Source organism: Anopheles arabiensis, chromosome X, assembly GCF_016920715.1.
Source record: "Anopheles arabiensis isolate DONGOLA chromosome X, AaraD3, whole genome shotgun sequence".
In the NCBI taxonomy this organism is placed as follows: Eukaryota; Metazoa; Arthropoda; class Insecta; order Diptera; family Culicidae; genus Anopheles; species Anopheles arabiensis.
The window spans coordinates 15607623-15624966 of record NC_053519.1 but is presented as its reverse complement, the minus strand read 5'-3'; the positions used below and the strand labels follow the sequence as shown (position 1 = coordinate 15624966).

The 17344-nt window shown below is 47.6% G+C and overlaps 2 protein-coding genes across 6 annotated transcripts; both read left to right on the top strand.

Annotated features, from left to right (window-relative positions):
* The first annotated feature begins 1029 nt into the window (after positions 1–1029).
* Positions 1030–3447, top strand: LOC120906565 (26S proteasome non-ATPase regulatory subunit 9). Its single transcript, XM_040318330.1, has 3 exons — positions 1030–1301; positions 1381–1707; positions 1865–3447. Exons 1-3 carry the CDS (start codon positions 1203–1205, stop codon positions 2072–2074), a joined length of 636 nt encoding a protein of 211 aa, XP_040174264.1. The 5' UTR covers positions 1030–1202; the 3' UTR covers positions 2075–3447.
* Positions 3448–4494: 1047 nt separating this feature from the next.
* Positions 4495–16223, top strand: LOC120906671 (DDB1- and CUL4-associated factor 10 homolog). Of its 5 annotated transcripts, none has more exons than XM_040318521.1 (9): positions 4495–4929; positions 5606–5876; positions 6152–6582; positions 11587–11700; positions 11794–12163; positions 12251–12406; positions 14802–14861; positions 15232–15485; positions 15572–16223. In XM_040318521.1, the coding sequence occupies exons 3-9, from the start codon at positions 6395–6397 to the stop codon at positions 16062–16064; spliced, it is 1635 nt and encodes a 544-aa protein (XP_040174455.1). In that variant the 5' UTR covers positions 4495–4929; positions 5606–5876; positions 6152–6394; the 3' UTR covers positions 16065–16223. The 5 variants fall into 5 exon arrangements, with proteins under 5 accessions (XP_040174455.1, XP_040174454.1, XP_040174457.1 ...); XM_040318520.1 differs by having other exon boundaries at positions 5589–5876; XM_040318522.1 differs by lacking the exon at positions 4495–4929 and having other exon boundaries at positions 5336–5622; positions 5785–5876.
* The last annotated feature ends 1121 nt before the right edge of the window (positions 16224–17344 follow it).

The following is a 17344-nucleotide window of genomic DNA, read 5'->3' as shown; positions in this document are numbered from 1 at the left end:
GTCGCGTGTATATAGACCTGGTCGATGACAGCTGTCACCGGCGGACGAGACGAAATAAAGAAGAGCAACTCGAAGGAAGTAAAAAATCCAAGTGTGCTAAATTTATTGGATTTTATACATTAAAGTTTTTTGTTGTAAAACAGGTATCTTTTGCACAAATTGAATGCAAAATGCAGAAAGAACATTAAGGAAATTCAAAAAGAGCATAAAATATTTCAAAGTATTAAAATATTTGCAAAAAACACATAGAGCTGTCAAATTTAGAGCAATCGCGTACTGCGAACTCGCGTATATCGAGTTTCGCGTACTGCGGAAAATTGCTGTAGTTTGCATTTTTTGCTGTCTAATAATCGTAGAAATATTATTAAAAAGTAAAATAAACTTTTTTTACTTCATTTTAGCGATTTAAATGAATTTTTTGAACATCATTTTAAAAGTCTGATCTCGGCGCTTTTCAGAGCTTCTACACACACCGGCGTGAGAAACCGATTGTCAATTCTCTCACAGCCATCTCTCAGCTGCAGTCACGGTGTATGTAGAAACGCTCCCATCAAGGTGGAATGTATAATGAGGTGTAGTTATAGCGCTTTTGGCGATCCCCCCCCTGGGCTCCGATTTTGACAGATGGTTTTCCGCTTGTAGATGTATTGATGGAAATTTTTACGTTTTACATGGTCAATATTTGGTGGAGATCAATTTGGATGAATAGTTTAGTTTATTAGAACACAGCCCGTGATTTCCAATGAAAATTTTCCTGGGAGAACTTGAAACGTTCGCCAAACGCGGAAAACTAACTGTCAGTTTTCTTCGTCGATTCTTCTTCCACCTAGCTGTCAAAACGGGCTTATAACTTGACCTGATATCTTTACGGTCCTTGGCTCCCATACATTTTTCATGTTCGATGTCGTGTTCGATTGGTGCTAGAGCGCCGGGTCACCCCGGCGCATTGTTTCCATGTCTTGTTCGATGGCTGCCAGAGCGCCAGCTCACATCCGAATAATCGAGAAACGAGTTCGTCGACGAGGATGTCAACAACAAAACGTCAACGCGGGCAGAGCGGTTTTGTGCTATTTCATACGACGAAAACAAAGCAACACGACCGTTCGTCGGACGGAAAAATACTGCTTAAAAACGTTCTTCTCGTCTAAAATATCTGGGAAAGCGTCGAACCGCTCCTGAGTGTGTGTGTTTGTGTTTACACAATGATCACCAAAATGTCCCGCGAGGCGGTGCTCTCGCTCATGGAGCGTAAAAAAGAGCTGGAGGCTCAGATCGAACAGCAGGGACTGATCCTGAGTGCGGTTAGTATTGGGCGATCGGAATTTTCACCCTTTTCAAGTCCATGTCGAGATGATGCAGCACGATTGTTCACCCTTACAGAACCGGATCGGGATGCACGAGCCACTGGTGGACGGCGAGGGCTACCCGCTCAGCAACGTAGACGTGTTGTCGGTGCGCAAAGCACGCCACACGATCCTTTGCCTGCAGAATGATAGGAAAAAAATAATACAGCAGATCGAAAAGGGCATTGCACAGGTCTTTGAAGCGGAACAAAGCGCGCCGGCAAACAGGCAGCAGCAGCAGCAGCATCACCAGAACCTGCCGAATGAACCGATGGAGGTGGACGGTGACAGAACGGCCAGCAGCGCGCCGGAACCATTCGCGGTGGTGGAATCGGTCGTACCCGGACAGCTTGCAGATCGAATGGTAATCTATGGATTAATTGTGGGAATCCTTTCGGGGGTGGTGTATGACTGTGTTTAGTACAATACTGGATTGTACTAAACACAGTCATACACCACCCCCGATGAAACCCTTCTGCAGTAACATTCTAATTGTATCTAACTCTCATCCCTCTTTTTAGGGCATTGCCGTCGGGGATCAGATTGTGCAGGTTGGAACGGTCAATGCCCGTAACTTCAAGACGATGAACCAGGTACAGTCCGTGATTGCTAATATGCAGGGCAGAAAGCTTCACCTGGTAGTACGCAAAGCGACATCCGGCCAGGTGGCGACCATCGAGCTGGACCTGACTAGCGGCAGCCGGTTGGGAATTTTCATGAAACCACGCTAGTTGCCCGTGTTTAGGTGAGATCTGTTTTGTGGGGGGGCCGACACTTTGTGACACACGATCCAACGGACAGCTTTCGATTTCTGTCTATACGGTAGGACACTAAACAATTAGCGCAAAGAACTGAAAAGAAATTATATTCAGCTACCGGTAGATGCCACAAAGTAATCGGCAAAGACAGGGAGAAATCCATTCTAGCAGTCAGTTGGCTGTGTATTTGTGTTTGCAGGTCAAACTGAGTTAGAAGCGATGATTCGAAGGTTGATGATTGATGGATGAAGTAGGTATAGCGTAAAAATGGATGCATAACAGAAAATTGAATGGTGAAGAGCATTAACATTAATTTGGTAAAAACCTATAATGTGTTTATTTTTCTTTTTTTCTGGCTATCTTCACCAAATGAAGTGGCCAACATCACAAGCTTTCCTGTTTTTTTACCTATACGAGTCTAATAATCACTTCTTGCTACACATGTTTCAAATCTATCTGTTTTAAGAACCAGTTTCTTTTATTTACATAACCCAATAAGCTAGGTCAGGCCTTGGTTTATCTTTTTGGCACTTTTGCTCTTGGTGAATCATGTGGTAGCTATTCATGTGGTGTCGGTTTGTAACGTTTTTTTGTTTTACTTTAAAAAAAGAATATTAAAATTTGCTGTAATCTAAAATTAATGTATAGGTTATCAGACGTTATACTGTGCACTGTTAAATCTCTTTTCCAAATTAGTTTGCGTTTGCGTGGTCATAAGCGAAAAATATATCCGTCATCCTCGCTCTATGGAATCCCTTACACAGGAAGCCCTTTTATCATTATGTTTTAATTTCGATAAAACGATCCAATTGCTTAGCTTTTTTTATTTCATCATGGCAAAATCAAACAAAAAACTGTACGAAATTGAAGACTCTTTTGGGAATAAACAGTATAAGAGAAGCTACATACTAGTGGTGTGCTCTCTGTAACGCACTCACACAACTCCGATCGAATCAGGAGGCGGATCGGAGTCCACTTTGGATTTTTGCCAACTTTACCCCTTCTTCTATTTGGCGTAACGCCCTACGAGGACATGCCGGCTCTATACAGGCTTTCGAGACTTAATTTATTACCACACACAGCCGGATACAGTTAGGTCCTTGCTACGGGGGGGAACGGTACATCTAAGACTTGAACCCATGACCTCCCATGACGGGAGTCATTCGAGTTGACGAATGTACCACGTGATTGCCCCAACTTTAACACATGGAAGCAGAGCGATAGTAGAAGAGAAAAGCTCAGTTGGTTAAATTTGAGGCAAACATTTCCAGTCCTGTTTTTTTTTTCTAGTAATGCAATATGTTTTTTATCTAGTTATCTTAGAATAAAAAGTGTTGTAATTTGTACTTATTAGGTGTTTGAGTGGAGCGTCCGAAAGGTGAGTGCTGTGAAGATTCCGATTGCAAAACCTTTTTGGAAGAACGTGCTGTGAAAGATCGCGTAGAGCGTAGATATGGCGTTTAGTGTTTCGGTAAATCTGATTCAGATTCGTGAATCGGAATGAATCTTTGAAATGACTCAATGAATTTGAATCAACGGTTGTAAAGATTCACGAATCTTCAAAGAGCTTTCGAGACTTATTGGAAAGAGTATCACGCAACCGGATGGTTTGGTTTGGTACGGGAAGACGGTCTATGCGAGGCTTGAACCCACAACGGGCATGTTTTAGATGGCATCGGGCAAATTCAATATTTTGAAAATCATGCATCTCTAAAGATTCATGAATTCCTAGAGATATATGAATCTTTCGAGATTCATGAATCATTTAAGATCACTGAAGATTCACGAAGCCCAACACTTTAGAGGGTTCCAGGAGTTCTCATGGCTGAAGGACACTTTACTGACTCTTTTGCCCGTGAAATGAACTTAATGTAATGGGAATTGGATTCTTGTTGGACAAATCTAATAGTAATTTCCAAAGAGCCTGTCCAAAAAGTGTAATTTCCAACATATGAAGTTTACCTATAGGAAAGAGTCAAGGAAGTGTCCCACAACTATGAAAACCCCTGAAAACCCCAGTAATGGCGTTGACCTACTTCGGTAAGGCTAGTGGTAGTGTCCGTTTGATGGGATTAGGACGACCCAACCTGTACGCGGTCCTTGCTAAGGGTATAGGGCTAGGTCCCGGATGCCTACTCAACCATTCTGTCAGCTTGGTGTTGGCGACCATGCCGCCCCATGTAAGGGTAAATCCCTAGTACACGGAACAAACTCCCTCCCCTTAAAAAAAACATAAAATAAATAGTGGCTCGCAAACGTTCAGCACGTTGTGCTCGCTCCTCTCCGGCATCGGCTGCTGCGCACGAACCCCACCCATTTTCAGCCACCCCCTCCCGCAAGTGCCCGCAAGTGTGCCGCCGGTGTGTTGGTTCAAGCGGCGCACCGGTTGAGCGTGTTGCTCTCGCTCTCTCTGCATGACAGCTTTGCCGCAAGACTCTCAAGAGACTCTTCGGCGGGTTTTACCCACCATTCGATCCAAAGCCCCACACGCCGCCCTTCTACGCCTTTGCGCGTATCAGTGGCGTGTTGTGCGCAACGGCGAAACCCGACGGTGCGTAACGCCTCCGACCAAAAGCCCTGCCGTGTGTGTGTGTGTGTGTTTGCCTGCTTGTACCAGTCTCGCTGCGGCTGCCCGTCTGCCTGCTCGGCCATAGCTTAGTGAGCGGCGCTACTGGCCGGACGTGTTTTGCGCGAACCCCAATCTTTGAGGGCGCTTTGAGAGCTTTTGTCTGCGCGCGTGACACTGATTAGCTTTGCGCCGCCGTGCGCAAGGGAAGCAACGCAACAGGTGTTCCGGTGTTCATCGGATCTGCGTCATCTTTTTGCGGGTTTTTGTTGTTTGTTTGTTTCTGTTTTAATTTTTTGTTTTTGCTTGCTGTGGGTGTACCGTGCGCGGCGCGCGGTCCATCTTTCCTGCGTAAGCAGCCAAACTGCCTGACGCTCGCGCGCAGCGGTGACGTACCTTCAGCGGTTTTTGGACGGCGGTGGATGTTAGTTCCGGTAAAGGTCGAAGGTAGTTCCGCGTACCACCGAAAAAAAAAAGGTGGCCCACGGGTGCAATTGTCGGGCCGCGGCGGTTGTCTTGCTCTTGCTCTCTTGCCAAGTAGTGGTTGTTTTAAGAAGCAAACCGCGCGGGCTCTGTGCGCCCCTTAACGTATGTAAAGTTTGTTGTAAAGTGAATGGTGGTAAAACCCTCACCCTCCCCCTCCCTCCCCCCCCCCTCCCCCGGTGCGCACTGTTTCGTTTGGGCATGCCGGGTTGGTAGTTGCCGCGTGGTCCATCAACTGCTGCGTTTGTGCCCCCTTTTTTTTGGTGGAGATGTGTTAATGGTGGGGACGCGAAGGGTGTTCTAGCCTTCGGTGGATTAAGTGCGATCTAATAAGTGGTTCTGTGGACGTGTCTTGCTGTATGTGTAGTTTTCCGTTTCTGAATGTGTGCTTTGTTTGTTTTTGTGTGTGTTTTTTTATTATTTCAAATCTTAATCAAGAGATCTCCAACGTCTAGACGTGCGTATGTTTTGCGTAAGTTTGAACTTGTGTGCGTATGTTTGCGTATGTGTGTGTGTGACTGTGTGTTCTGCTGTGATATAGTGCGATTTGCCCTTGCCGATCACGTTTCGAAGGAATTTGGGTCAAATGAATTTGTTTCTCCTCTCCTTTGCTGTGCACACTCTCCGTTGTCAGATCTAAGTAGCAGCAGCAGCAGCAGCAGCAGCATGTGTTGGTGATTAATTACGCCTACCACCTTGCGACGATCAGGTTATTTCAAGTTCATGGTGAGTTGGTCGATCAGGTATCCGGGGTTAATTGTACGGGGAAAGAAGGGGCTTGCTGGCCCCAAAATCGGAGCACCAACTACTCTTTACAGCGTGTATGTTTCTGTGTATTTGTGTATGTGTTTGACCCCGAAAAAAGGGAACCTCGGGTCAACACGTTCACGTCCATCAATCCAGCCATCAATCAACGACAACGCCGAGGCGCACCTGCGAGGATGCTCTAATTTACAATATTACCTTCTTTTTCCACCCAACTCCTCCTCCCAACATATTAGCATACATTGGTTCACCGCCAATTGTCCCTTGCTTTTGCTTCACATCGGCTGCATTAACGTCAGGACGAAACGACCCCCCCCACCAATCAATATAGTTTTGTGTGTATTTTGTGAAATCCTTGGAAATCTCGCTCACTTTGCGCTGTGCCGTGCAAGACGCCAAATGCGGTGTCACACTCACGTGTGAGAGACGATTCCTCCTTTCCCGGTAGACGACTACGACGACGACTTAGCAAAAGTACGATGTCTCTGCACGAATGGTATCGCAGGCGGGAGCGGGGACTGCCGGCACGCATCGGCGACACCGACATGATCTACCGCACCATCTTCCGGTCGCTGCAGCCGAGGGCACTGTCGGCCGAGCTGTCGCACCCGTACCGGTGCGGGCAGGACAGTGGGGCCATCTGCAATCTGGAGTTTTCGCCCGATGGGTAAGTAAGCGCTCTGCGTGGTGGTGGGGCTGTCTACTGTGCAAACTCCCAACATAGGTCGCATAGGTCCTATGGTCCAGGGCTGTCAAGTGGTTCGAATGTAGTCCCAACATCGAGAGACAACAGCAATATACACGCACCACAAAAATATATTTCCAAAATATCCTCCGATGCTCCAAGATGAAATCCTTCAATAGCAAAACACCAGATTTTTTACATCTTGTTACCTTCAAAAGGTTATTTCTGGTTCGGATCTAGCGATCAAAGGAACATTTTGTTTGTTAATTATATCTCCGAGTCAAACAGATGTCTCTAAATCTCCATTTCGTATCCCAATAATTATTCAGAGATTAAAAAAAAGCAAGACGTTCCGAAGAATCACATCAGATGTGTTTTGCAGACCACAAGATGTGTCTAAGCTCTAACGCCAAGCCAAGTCATTATCTCCAAACTTCTCCAATGATCCAGAAGTTTATTTGAGTAGTAAAATATTGTCTCCAAATCCCCATCCTAAATCCCAACAATCCTTCAAAGGTAAAACAAGACGTCCAAACAAGCTTTTGGAACTCTCCCAATCTATGTCCTCCAAAGAATCACCTCCGGTGTGGTATAGTGGACACAGGTTATTTCTATGCTCTAACGCCCAGACAAACAATTGTCTCCAAATACCTCCAAAGTTTCCAACGCTTCTTTCAGATGAAGAAAAAAAGAAAGACGTCAAAAAGAGCGTATTTAACAACTCCAATATGTGTCCTTCAATTCCTTCTGGTTTGATTTGGTCGATCACAATATACATACTCCTAAGTTCTAACGTCTCGTACAGACTAATGTCCTCAAGTGCTTGTAATATTACAGTAACCCTTCACACGCAATACAAAAAAGACCATAGAAAAAGCGTATTGAACACTTCCAGTGTGTGTCCTCCAAAGAATTACTTCTGGTTTTGGTCGTCACAAGATACTTCTAAATTCTAACTCCTGGGACAGGCAAACGGATCTAATGGACAATGATTCAAAATCAAAAACAAAAAAAAATAGAGCATCGTAAAAAGCGTATTGAACTCTCCCAACTGACGTCCTCCAAAGTTTCTCGAAGCTACAATGCTTAAGCCGACACACCTCTGGGGGTTTTTTGTTGTTGCTGCCTTCTGTACGTACGGAAGGGCCTCGGCGGGAATGTTGTGTGAAATATTCAGTTGTTTTGGGTCCGATTTTCTTCACACCGGTGGGAAGGGTACACACCACTTCCTAGCTGGCGCTGGGTGCTGATTGATTGGCTGCATTAGTGTAGCCGCTTATGCTACGGCGACGGTGACGTCGGCCCCGGATCAGGTAGTGCTGCTGCTGCTCTGGTAGTTGTCATTCGCGCTTAGCCTGCGTTTGCCATAATCTCTTTAAGCGTTTGTCGTCGTGTTTGCCGTGGGTGGAAGAAGGGTTCGAGGAAGCGCCGTTTACGGCCGTTCTTTTTGCGGGTGGGTGTTTGTGGGTGGGGAGCTAGGAAGCCGAGGTTAGTCGACCGTTGTTCCGTTCCGGTGGCAGATCCAACCATAATATCCGGCTTCCGCGTTTTCTCCACTGCCACCACCACCACCACTGCCGGTTGTGATATCGCGGTGAGCGCGATCGTGCGACACGGGTGGGGTGGTTGGTGGTTGGCGAATTGTGGCGAATTATTAGCTGCCGAGAGACAATAATCTCGCTCGGACCGCCGTATCCGCATAGGCGCGCTCAAGCAAATAAAACGGCAAAACTAACCAAACATTTGAAACAACAACAAAAAAAAGGCACAAAATCGCAGAACTGAAACTATTAGGAACGGGAAAGGGAAACACATTAGCACGGGTGGCGTGGAGTACGGGGGTTTGGGGGAGATCATTTGTTAATGTGTGTGTGTGTGTCTGTGTGTGTGTGTCGCACGTTCTTTTACGAGGGAGTGTTTCGGTTCCGTTTTTTTGTTGTTTTCGATCTCTTCCTGCTCGCTGCGGCGGCCAGCAATAAAGTGCACAGTTACCAACTAGTGCTGTAAATCAGCCTGCTGATTGCCTACGATTTACCTCCAATCGACGGTAATCGACTTGCCGAAACGGAACCAAATCAGAAGATGTCGCCCTCTAGTTCCGGAGTCGTAACCGCGCTGGTGGAGGGTTCGTCGCTTGCTCTCTGCCGCGTGTCTTACTTTGCTGGGCCGGAAGCATTTGTGACCTACCCGCACGAGAAGGAATCATTCCAGAAGCCGCTTAAATGCGGGCCCATAAACCACCGCCCGAGCGAGATAATCTTGTTCGGTGGCGCACCTGCTGAGCCGGCAAACATTCGAACTTGTTTTGCTGTACTATTGCTTTAGATAAAGCTGTTGGAGCTTATTTTGACTACATAAAACAGCTTAAGTTGCTTAATGATGTTGTATAGATGTTAGCCAACAAGCCATGGTTTATGCGAGCAAAATGTGTCGTGCCACTTCAAGTAAAATCGTTTCGCGTTTAAAAGAAGAAAACCAAAAACAAAACAATTTTGTGAAAGTAGTTTCTCGCATGTTTATTGTATCTTTGTTTGTCGGAGGGCGTTATTCCTAGCCGACGGAAAAATTCCAGCCAGTCAGTCGACCTTCATCTGTTCGGGTTAACCGCTACCACCATGGATCCTGCAGTTCAAACGCTCTGAACGTTTTTATAGGGTTCAAAGTGCTCAGATCTGTTTTTGTTACGCATAAGCAAGCTAAGTCCTCCAGTGAGTGCAGCAGACTTGGTCCAATACAACGTATTGTCGAAATGATTTCACAATAACATGTAAAATGAACAATGGCGAGGGGATGTAATAGTGTCAGCCAGGTTCCGCTTACCGAATAAGCTACAAATCTAGAAATCGAACTGGTTGCACGGTTGCCTCAATGAGCCGTTGCCTAACAACGGTCAACCAATGTGTTCCCAACCCGTGTTCTTGGTGAAAGGAGGTCGGAGATGTTAAACATCCAAAGCTAACGGAAGTGAAATAAAACTGTTCTCTCAACAAATCAAACCGCTGGTGGTTGACACCAAAAAACGAACATGTTTGGGAACTTTTTTTTTGTTACTCTAAATGAGGTTAAAGCGGTTAATTTGAAATCCAAAACCCCAATGTTGGTAACCGGTTTGTAGGCAAGAACTCCTGCCTGCTTTTGGTGGAAGACGAAACAAAAAAGCGCAAATGTGATCATGCTAATCTAATAAAACTGAAAATGAAAGGTTGTAAACCAAACACCACACTTCCCGACACGCGCTTCTGAGATGTTAAACAAAAAAATAAATAATAATAAACACATTTATGTCATGCCTGTCTAGAGATGGGTCAATAATAAAGCAAAGCCATGGAATAGTAACTGGTTAACTGGACGACGCTCACTGTGGTGGTACTCGTTAAGCTGTACGACTTTAAAAGGATGTCGTCCCCGCCATGTGTTCAAGCCCCGTATCTGCTGAGCCTTCTTTGTGTGCCTGAACCGTACTTTCCTAACTGCTACAAAGCGATGGATTGCAGCCCCACACGCTGAAAGGCTCTGCAATTCGTCAAATCCTACCTGTTCTGCTACGGACAGACAGAGACCAGACTGGGATGTTTTTAACTCTTCGTCACGAGGATTTTAAAACACATGTTGGGTTTAAACATTTCATAACCTTGTGGATCAGTTACTGGTGACTAGTGAGTTTTGTCTGCGGCAGCTAACAGATGTGAATAATTACACTCGCAACCTGACCAAGTATGCTCGGGGTAAAGTATCTGCAAACAGGTAAAGCCAACCAAGGAATGATGTATTACCAATATTAGGAATCAAGCTTCGGCACGAACTCTTAAACGAACAAAACAACCTACAGTGTTTGCAAAAAAGTCCCATCTCTACTGTTGAGCCTTCCCTTTAGGTGCCTTCCACCTTTGCGAGGCTCGCTGCTCCGGAACTACTGAAACCGGTGCGTTGCCAGCGTTGTTCTGTCCGCCTGAAAAAGTTGATTTCGACTGTCGTCTGGCACCCATCTGGTGCGACCTTAGGCCGGGTTGGTGAATTTCCTGGGATTTATTACTGCCCCCGACCCTGGGCAGAGAGCGCGTTGGAACACTGCGGTGGCCTTGGAGACGGGGGAACAGCCAAACAAGTTTGGTTTTTATTTCAGAGAAATAAATAAAAGAAGCAAGAGAAAAAAAGGTGTCAAGTAATCCACCTTGGTCGATTGCTGCCTCCCGTGTGTGCTGTACGTTGAGGAAGATAACGTGACACACATGGAAAGGCTGGGGAAACCTTCCCAGTCCAGTTCGTTGCCTGCTTGAAACGGCCGAACTGCTGGTGCTAAACGGCTTTGCAAAATCGCATTCGCGGCCAATCTAACATTCAAATTCAAACGATCTAACCTTCTTCCGTCTACTATCACAGCACGGCAATCGATCGAGGTGCATGCTGTTGAGCGCGCCAGGGTCTCCCGGGACGAACATGTAAATGATAGTGCAGGAGCCGATCTCTGGCATTGCAATGCGCGCGCCGTCCGTCTATCGGCCGTCTGAAGCCATCACGCGTGAAGAATCGGCCGCTGCCGGCGGCGGCAAACCGCTTTGTGTGGCATGGCCGGCAGAGACCCCCAGCTTCAAGGTGTGCTTCTTCATGCATCACTTTGACCGTGACCATAACCCACACGCGGCGCCGGCGGCTGCGCGCGGACCTCCAGACGAGCGGCGCTTGCAGCGGCTGTGGACTGCACTCCGGCGCTGCACTTCCGAGTTTTCCGAACCCACCTTTAACTCGTCTCACCCCCCCCCCCCCCCCTTATCCGTCACGATAAGGCTGATTTATTGGCGCACAAAGTGTGGTGTGGCGTCGTTTGACGGCAATACCTGTATGCTGCGCGCGTAGATCTGTTGCTTGGACTTTTATTGCATTTATGCTTTATTATCTTTATTAATATTTCTCGGTGTTTTATTTGCTCTTTCTATTTAACCCTTTTCTCTCGCTCTTTCTCTCTCCCGTTCGCCTCATTTCGCGTAGGACGCTGCTGGCAGCTGCCTGTGAATATAAATCGATCGTGCTGTTCGATCCGCTCGCGGAAAAGCAGGTGACCGCCGTCAGCAATGCCCACGATGGCAGCGTCAACTGCATCAAGTAAGTTCGAATTATTCGGCGGTCTTTGGGTTTCGCACCCCCACCCTCCAACAGTGCAATCACCAATCTTTCATCAATCTGCCTATTCTGCAGATTCGTCGACAGCCGTACCTTTGCGTCCTGCTCGGACGACACCACGGTTGCGCTGTGGGACGCGCGCAACCTCTCGACCAAGCTGCGCACGCTGCGCGGCCACAGCGGCTGGGTGAAGAACATCGAGTACGCGAAGGGTGCCGGCGTGCTGCTCTCCTCCGGGCTGGACGGGCTGGTGTACGCCTGGGAGCTGAACAACAGCACCGAGCAGGGCTGCACCTACCAGCGGCTGCTGTACATGCCCGGGCTGATGCGGTGCCGGCTCGCGCCGGACGAATCGCGGCTAGTGCTCTGCACCGGCACCGGCTACCTGATGCTGGTGCACGACCTCGACCTGGCCAGCCTGGCCGGTGATCTCGTCGACTTTCGCGTAAGTGTAACCAGAAGTGTTGCTAACATCCAATCGCGCCACAACCCACCCACTTATTTCGACCCTTTTTTGCCCCAAATCCCCCAGCCAAACATACAACGACTGAACCTGATGCGCAAGCAACGGGTCCCGCTGGGCGCACGCAAGACTCCCGCGGTCTCCCACAGAAGAAAGAGAAATCGTATCGAGTTTGTGAGCGACTTTCCACCCGGCGACGATGCGGAAATGATTAGCGGCTTGACGGTATGTACCAGAGGGGAGAGGGGTTTCTTTCGGGTTGTTGTACAGTGCAGAGGTACGCATCGAGGTGGAAACGTTGTAACCTGAAGCGGAGGGGGTCGAAAACAACTTCAGTACCAGCAACATCGGGAGTTTCAGCCGGATTTGTTACTTAATGACCCAGTGGTTGCACAACAAACAAGGTTTATGCACCGTGTTACGTATGATTGTTTACAATTCGGAGAACTGTTGCCTTTTCGGGAGCGAATTATTATCAAACTAAGCGTTGTAGTTACTACAGTTACATTATAAGTTTAAAAAAAAACTTACTTTTGGAAGCCAAGAATCTGGTCTCATTATAAAACCACACTTTTCAATCGTGATGATATTTTACGATCACCTCTTATTTTCAACTGTCCTCTAACTTTGTGACTTCCTTGATATTTCCGTGTGAAAAAACTGACGTCACACAATGTTCTGGATATTATAATAGTCATGCTTTTGCAAAAATACCATACCTATATCTTAAACAATTTAGCGAAACCACCACTATGCATAGATGAAGAAGTAAGGCGTGTAGTTTATGAGATTCATTGAAGTCCAGACAGTTCCCAGATTTCGTTTCAAAATAGCTACGTAACTTGGCAAAATTGTTCAGCATGGTGTTGAAATTGATCAGTGATAGCTTTTAATCATTAGTGTTGCTACGAACACCTTTTCCAAATAAATATCCTAATGATTTGGCTAGATTTTTCAGGAGATCTCTCTGATTGATTTCAGGAGGTCTTAAGAGGTTGAATATCAACAAATTGTGAAGATTCAATCGCTCTGAAAGTATCTTTTATAGCTCTCTTCTTTTTTCTAGTTGTCGCAATAGCAACAGAAGGTCTAAGCAAGGACCTAATTGATTTACCTATTGCAGATACGTCAGTTCTGTATATGGTGGAATCGGTCCCAACGGGAGTGCAACGGGTCTTCACTAGTGATGTGCTGTATGGAGCGCACCCGCGACTCTGATCCGACTATTGTTAGTCCGATTCCGACTCCGGACCAAAATGGAACCACTAGATCCGCCCGGAGTCGGAGTCGTCCGGAGTCGTCCAGAGTCGTCTGGAGTCGTCCGGAGTCGTCCAGAGTCGCCCGGAGTCGTTCGGAGCTGTCCGGAGTCGCCTGGAGTCGGATTCGTCCGGAGTCGTCTGGAGTCGCCCGGAGTCGTCCAGAGTCGTCCGGAGTCGCCCGGAGTCGTTCGGAGTCATTCGGAGTCGTTCGAAGTCCTCGGAGTCGTCCAGAGTCGTTCCGGAGTCGTAACTACATCCTCCGATCGACTCCGGACGATTCCGAACGACTCCGAACGATTCCGAACGACTCCGAACGATTCCGAACGACTCCGAACGACTCCGAGTCCGAACGACTCCGTCCGACTCCAGACGACTCCGGACAACTCCAGATGACTCCAGACGACTCCGAACGACTCCGGACGACTCCGAACGACTCCGGACGACTCCAGACGACTCCAAACGACTCCGGATGACTCTGGACGACTCTGACTCCGAACGACTCCGGGCGACTCTAAATGCCTCCGGATGACTCCGACACCGGGCAACTGCGGACGACTCCGAACGACTCCGGGCGACTGCGAACGACTTCGGGCGACTCCGGACGACTCTTGGCGACTCCGGACGACTCCGGGCGACTCCGGACGCTTCCGGACGCTTCCGGACGACTCCGGACGACTCCGGGCGACTCCGGACGCTTCCGGACGCTTCCGGACGACTCCGGACGACTCCGGGCCATTTCGGACGATTCCGAACGACTCTGGATATTGCAGCGCGAACCTACCTTCCGGAGTCGATTCCAAATTTATCGGAGTCGGATCGGAGTCGACTCCAGATTTTTGCCAACTTTACCCATCACTAGTCTTCACACAGCAAAACAATTCACGGTTTCAAGTGCGTAATAGCTACTCCTGATTACTTCATCCCATACGGTCAATGCTACTTGATACGGTCAATCAATTACGCTTGATTTGACTGCACGAGTATTAAAAAATGCATTGAAATGTGTTGAATACTTTCACTCGTGATTGAGAATAGACGGATTAATATAAATATAGAATAGAAGAGATAGAAACCTTGTTCTTCTCGTTGTGAATGCCAGTAGGTAATGCTCACTGCACCTTTTAGTTTTTTCTTATTGGTATATTTCCCTGTCAGCGACTTATAAATACTCTAACAAATGCTCCGAGTTTCACATTCGCTAGCACAAAATGATATCGACGACCCATCTACTTGGCTACAATCTCCTGCATGTTATGTGCTTGGATGCATCAGTTAGACCACACTACATAGTAAATTGCATGTTTTTTATTGAATTTGTTTTTAATGATTCGTTTTTCCCTGTCTGATATGCCCACTTTTAGCTACATCCTCAAGGTTGGTGTGCTCTTAGTAGAAATATTTCATACGACGAAAAAACAGAGGTAAGTTGGAACGTCTCAGGACCGCAATCGCATAAAGCGAATAAATGCCGAAACCCAAAACAAAAAACAAAATTCAAACCTGATAAATTAATAAACCCTCACCAGCATAATACGATTGGGTTTGGAATGTTACTGTTGCCATAACAAAGCAAAACATTCGCAAACCACAACACAGTGGTAAAGTGAATGGAACGCAATCGTGCATGGAATCGCAGCCTGTCAATAATTTCGGGCCCATTCCTACGCTACGGTGGCCACACATATGTAGGGGGCGTTTTATTGTTTGCTTGCTTTTCGGCAAACTGACGATGCAGCGGACACATTCTAATAACGCTATGCACAATGCTTCGATGCTCCCATCTCTTTGCAGTGGTCTGTAGTGCACGATATACAAAGCTGGAGCGAGACTGAGGATGAATCGGACACGGAGAAGGAGGAATCGGATGCACTGAACGCGGAGGATAGCCAAGAGCCCGAGCAGGAAGATGCGTCCCACCAGGAGCGAAGCAACTGCAACCGATCGATGGAGGGTTTCGGGCGAGATCCTAAGCGAGAACCAAGCGAAACGGTGCTAACGGAAGCGACATGGTGCAACGGAGCTACCGAGCGGAATGTGATCAACAAGTGCGTATGAGACCGTGGATGAGTGTTTACACTTACACCGGCAGCAAAAACTAACAGAGAGTGACTTTCTTTTCTCCAAACCCTAGTGCCTTTCCCAGTCACTCCGGTGCTCCGTGCCCCAGACTTGCTGAAGTCCCGATGCAACCCACCATAAGACTGTCGCCGCCCGCCAAGGGAGGTCGGGCCGGGTCCGCGTGGTCGGAACCGGTAGCCAGCAAGCGAACGGCCGGGCACGGTACGGACGGAACCGGCACCCGGCTGCTCTACTACATCCAGGAGTCGAACAAGGTGGAGGGTTACATGCGGGAGGCGTGCTTCTCGCCGGACGGGCGGGTCATCTGTTCGCCGCACGATGGTTACGGCGTGCGGTTGCTGGCGTTCAACGAGCAGTGCAACGAGATGCGGTACGCGCGCCAGTGTCTGGCGAGCGGCAGCGAACCGGCACCGCTGCGGGAGCTCAGGTACAAGCCGTGCTATCCGCACGTGGTCATCAGCAGCCAGTTCAGTCCCCGGTTTCCGCTGCTCGTGACTGGGTGTCTGCTCGGGAATGTGGTCTGGAATCTGCCAGTGTTAAGCTAGGGCTGTGTCTTTGGCCGTTAAGCGCTTGTGGAGCGCCGGTACTGAATTGAAGTATACGAGAAGAACACAGTGGGAGAAGGGAAGAGGGGAAGGTAGGAGCGAGGGTTTGGGAAAATGAAAAATAAATCGTGGAAAAAACAACCAATGTACAAAAACAAACACCAACGAAGGGAGTTCTGTGTTCGTGCGTATAGGCTTTAAGCTCCGCTAAATGCAGCAGTTTCAAGATGCTGAATAATACATCCATCATCGATCATGAGCTCACCAGCTTTATTACAGCGTTTCCAACATCTAATAGCCGTCGCAGGATTATTGAGGATCAGTATCATGGTAATCTGTTAAGCTTTCTAACATGAAGAAGCTATGATGCTTTGGAATTAACACTCGAAGAGGATGCCTCAGGAACAAAGAAAAGTAGTGCCAACACATTTATTGTACTGAATCTTCAGCTAGATTTTTTCTAGCTTCGTAAAAACTTATTGGAATTTAGCTCTCTAGAATCGCCTCTAAGTACATGTCTTCCCATCTTTAGGTCTCGTTTGGAACTGTGAACTATGTTTCGAATCACCTTCCGAACCTGCAAACGATGACCAAATAATTCATCGAATCGTCAATTCCATGCTATTGGAGTTTCATGGGTTAGCGACTGAAGATTGATCAGGATAGAAAGACGGTTAGTATCCACGGGTCGATTGATATACAAAACAGGTGCATCCAACTCCAAATCTACTTCGATATACTTTGGGAGCGAGTGTTTCGGACGGTAGCACAACAATATTCCAAGTCCGCATTGCCACTACGGCTCCGAGTTGCTTCCGAGCATTGCTACGCCGATTCCTGAGTTTGCTAATCGACAGCCAGGAACGTTATAGTCCGGAATCGGCTCCGGATTCCCAGTTCGTTGACGATTCCGGAGACGATTCTGATTCCAGAGCCGATTCCGATCCTGGAATCGATTCCAGAGCCGACTCCGGAATTGACTCCGGATTCAACTCCAGAATCGGCTCCGAATTCAACTCCGGAATTGGCTCCGGAACCAACACCGGAATCGGCTCCGGAATCGACTCCAAAATTGGAATCGATTCCAGCATCGGAATCGGCTCCGGAATTAATTCCGAACACGAAATCGGAATCGGGTAGGTCCGATTCCGAGCCCCCTCCACTATTATAGAGCCGTACGTGCGATTCGAAGAGTCCATTACTCTATACAATCCGTAGGTACATCTCCACACTCTTTGTGGACGACGAGCTCTTTGTTTAGCTGAACTCGTTGCATCCAC

Bases quoted from the DNA above. Each gene is read 5' to 3' on its own strand.
- LOC120906565 (XM_040318330.1), top strand. From the start codon at position 1,203: ATGATCACCAAAATGTCCCGCGAGGCGGTGCTCTCGCTCATGGAGCGT. The intron at 1,302-1,380 runs GTTAGTATTGGG...TCACCCTTACAG, and splicing joins AGGGACTGATCCTGAGTGCG to AACCGGATCGGGATGCACGA. The intron at 1,708-1,864 runs GTAATCTATGGA...CCCTCTTTTTAG, and splicing joins GACAGCTTGCAGATCGAATG to GGCATTGCCGTCGGGGATCA.
- LOC120906671 (XM_040318521.1), top strand. From the start codon at position 6,395: ATGTCTCTGCACGAATGGTATCGCAGGCGGGAGCGGGGACTGCCGGCA. The intron at 6,583-11,586 runs GTAAGTAAGCGC...CATTTCGCGTAG, and splicing joins CTGGAGTTTTCGCCCGATGG to GACGCTGCTGGCAGCTGCCT. The intron at 12,407-14,801 runs GTATGTACCAGA...GCCCACTTTTAG, and splicing joins AAATGATTAGCGGCTTGACG to CTACATCCTCAAGGTTGGTG.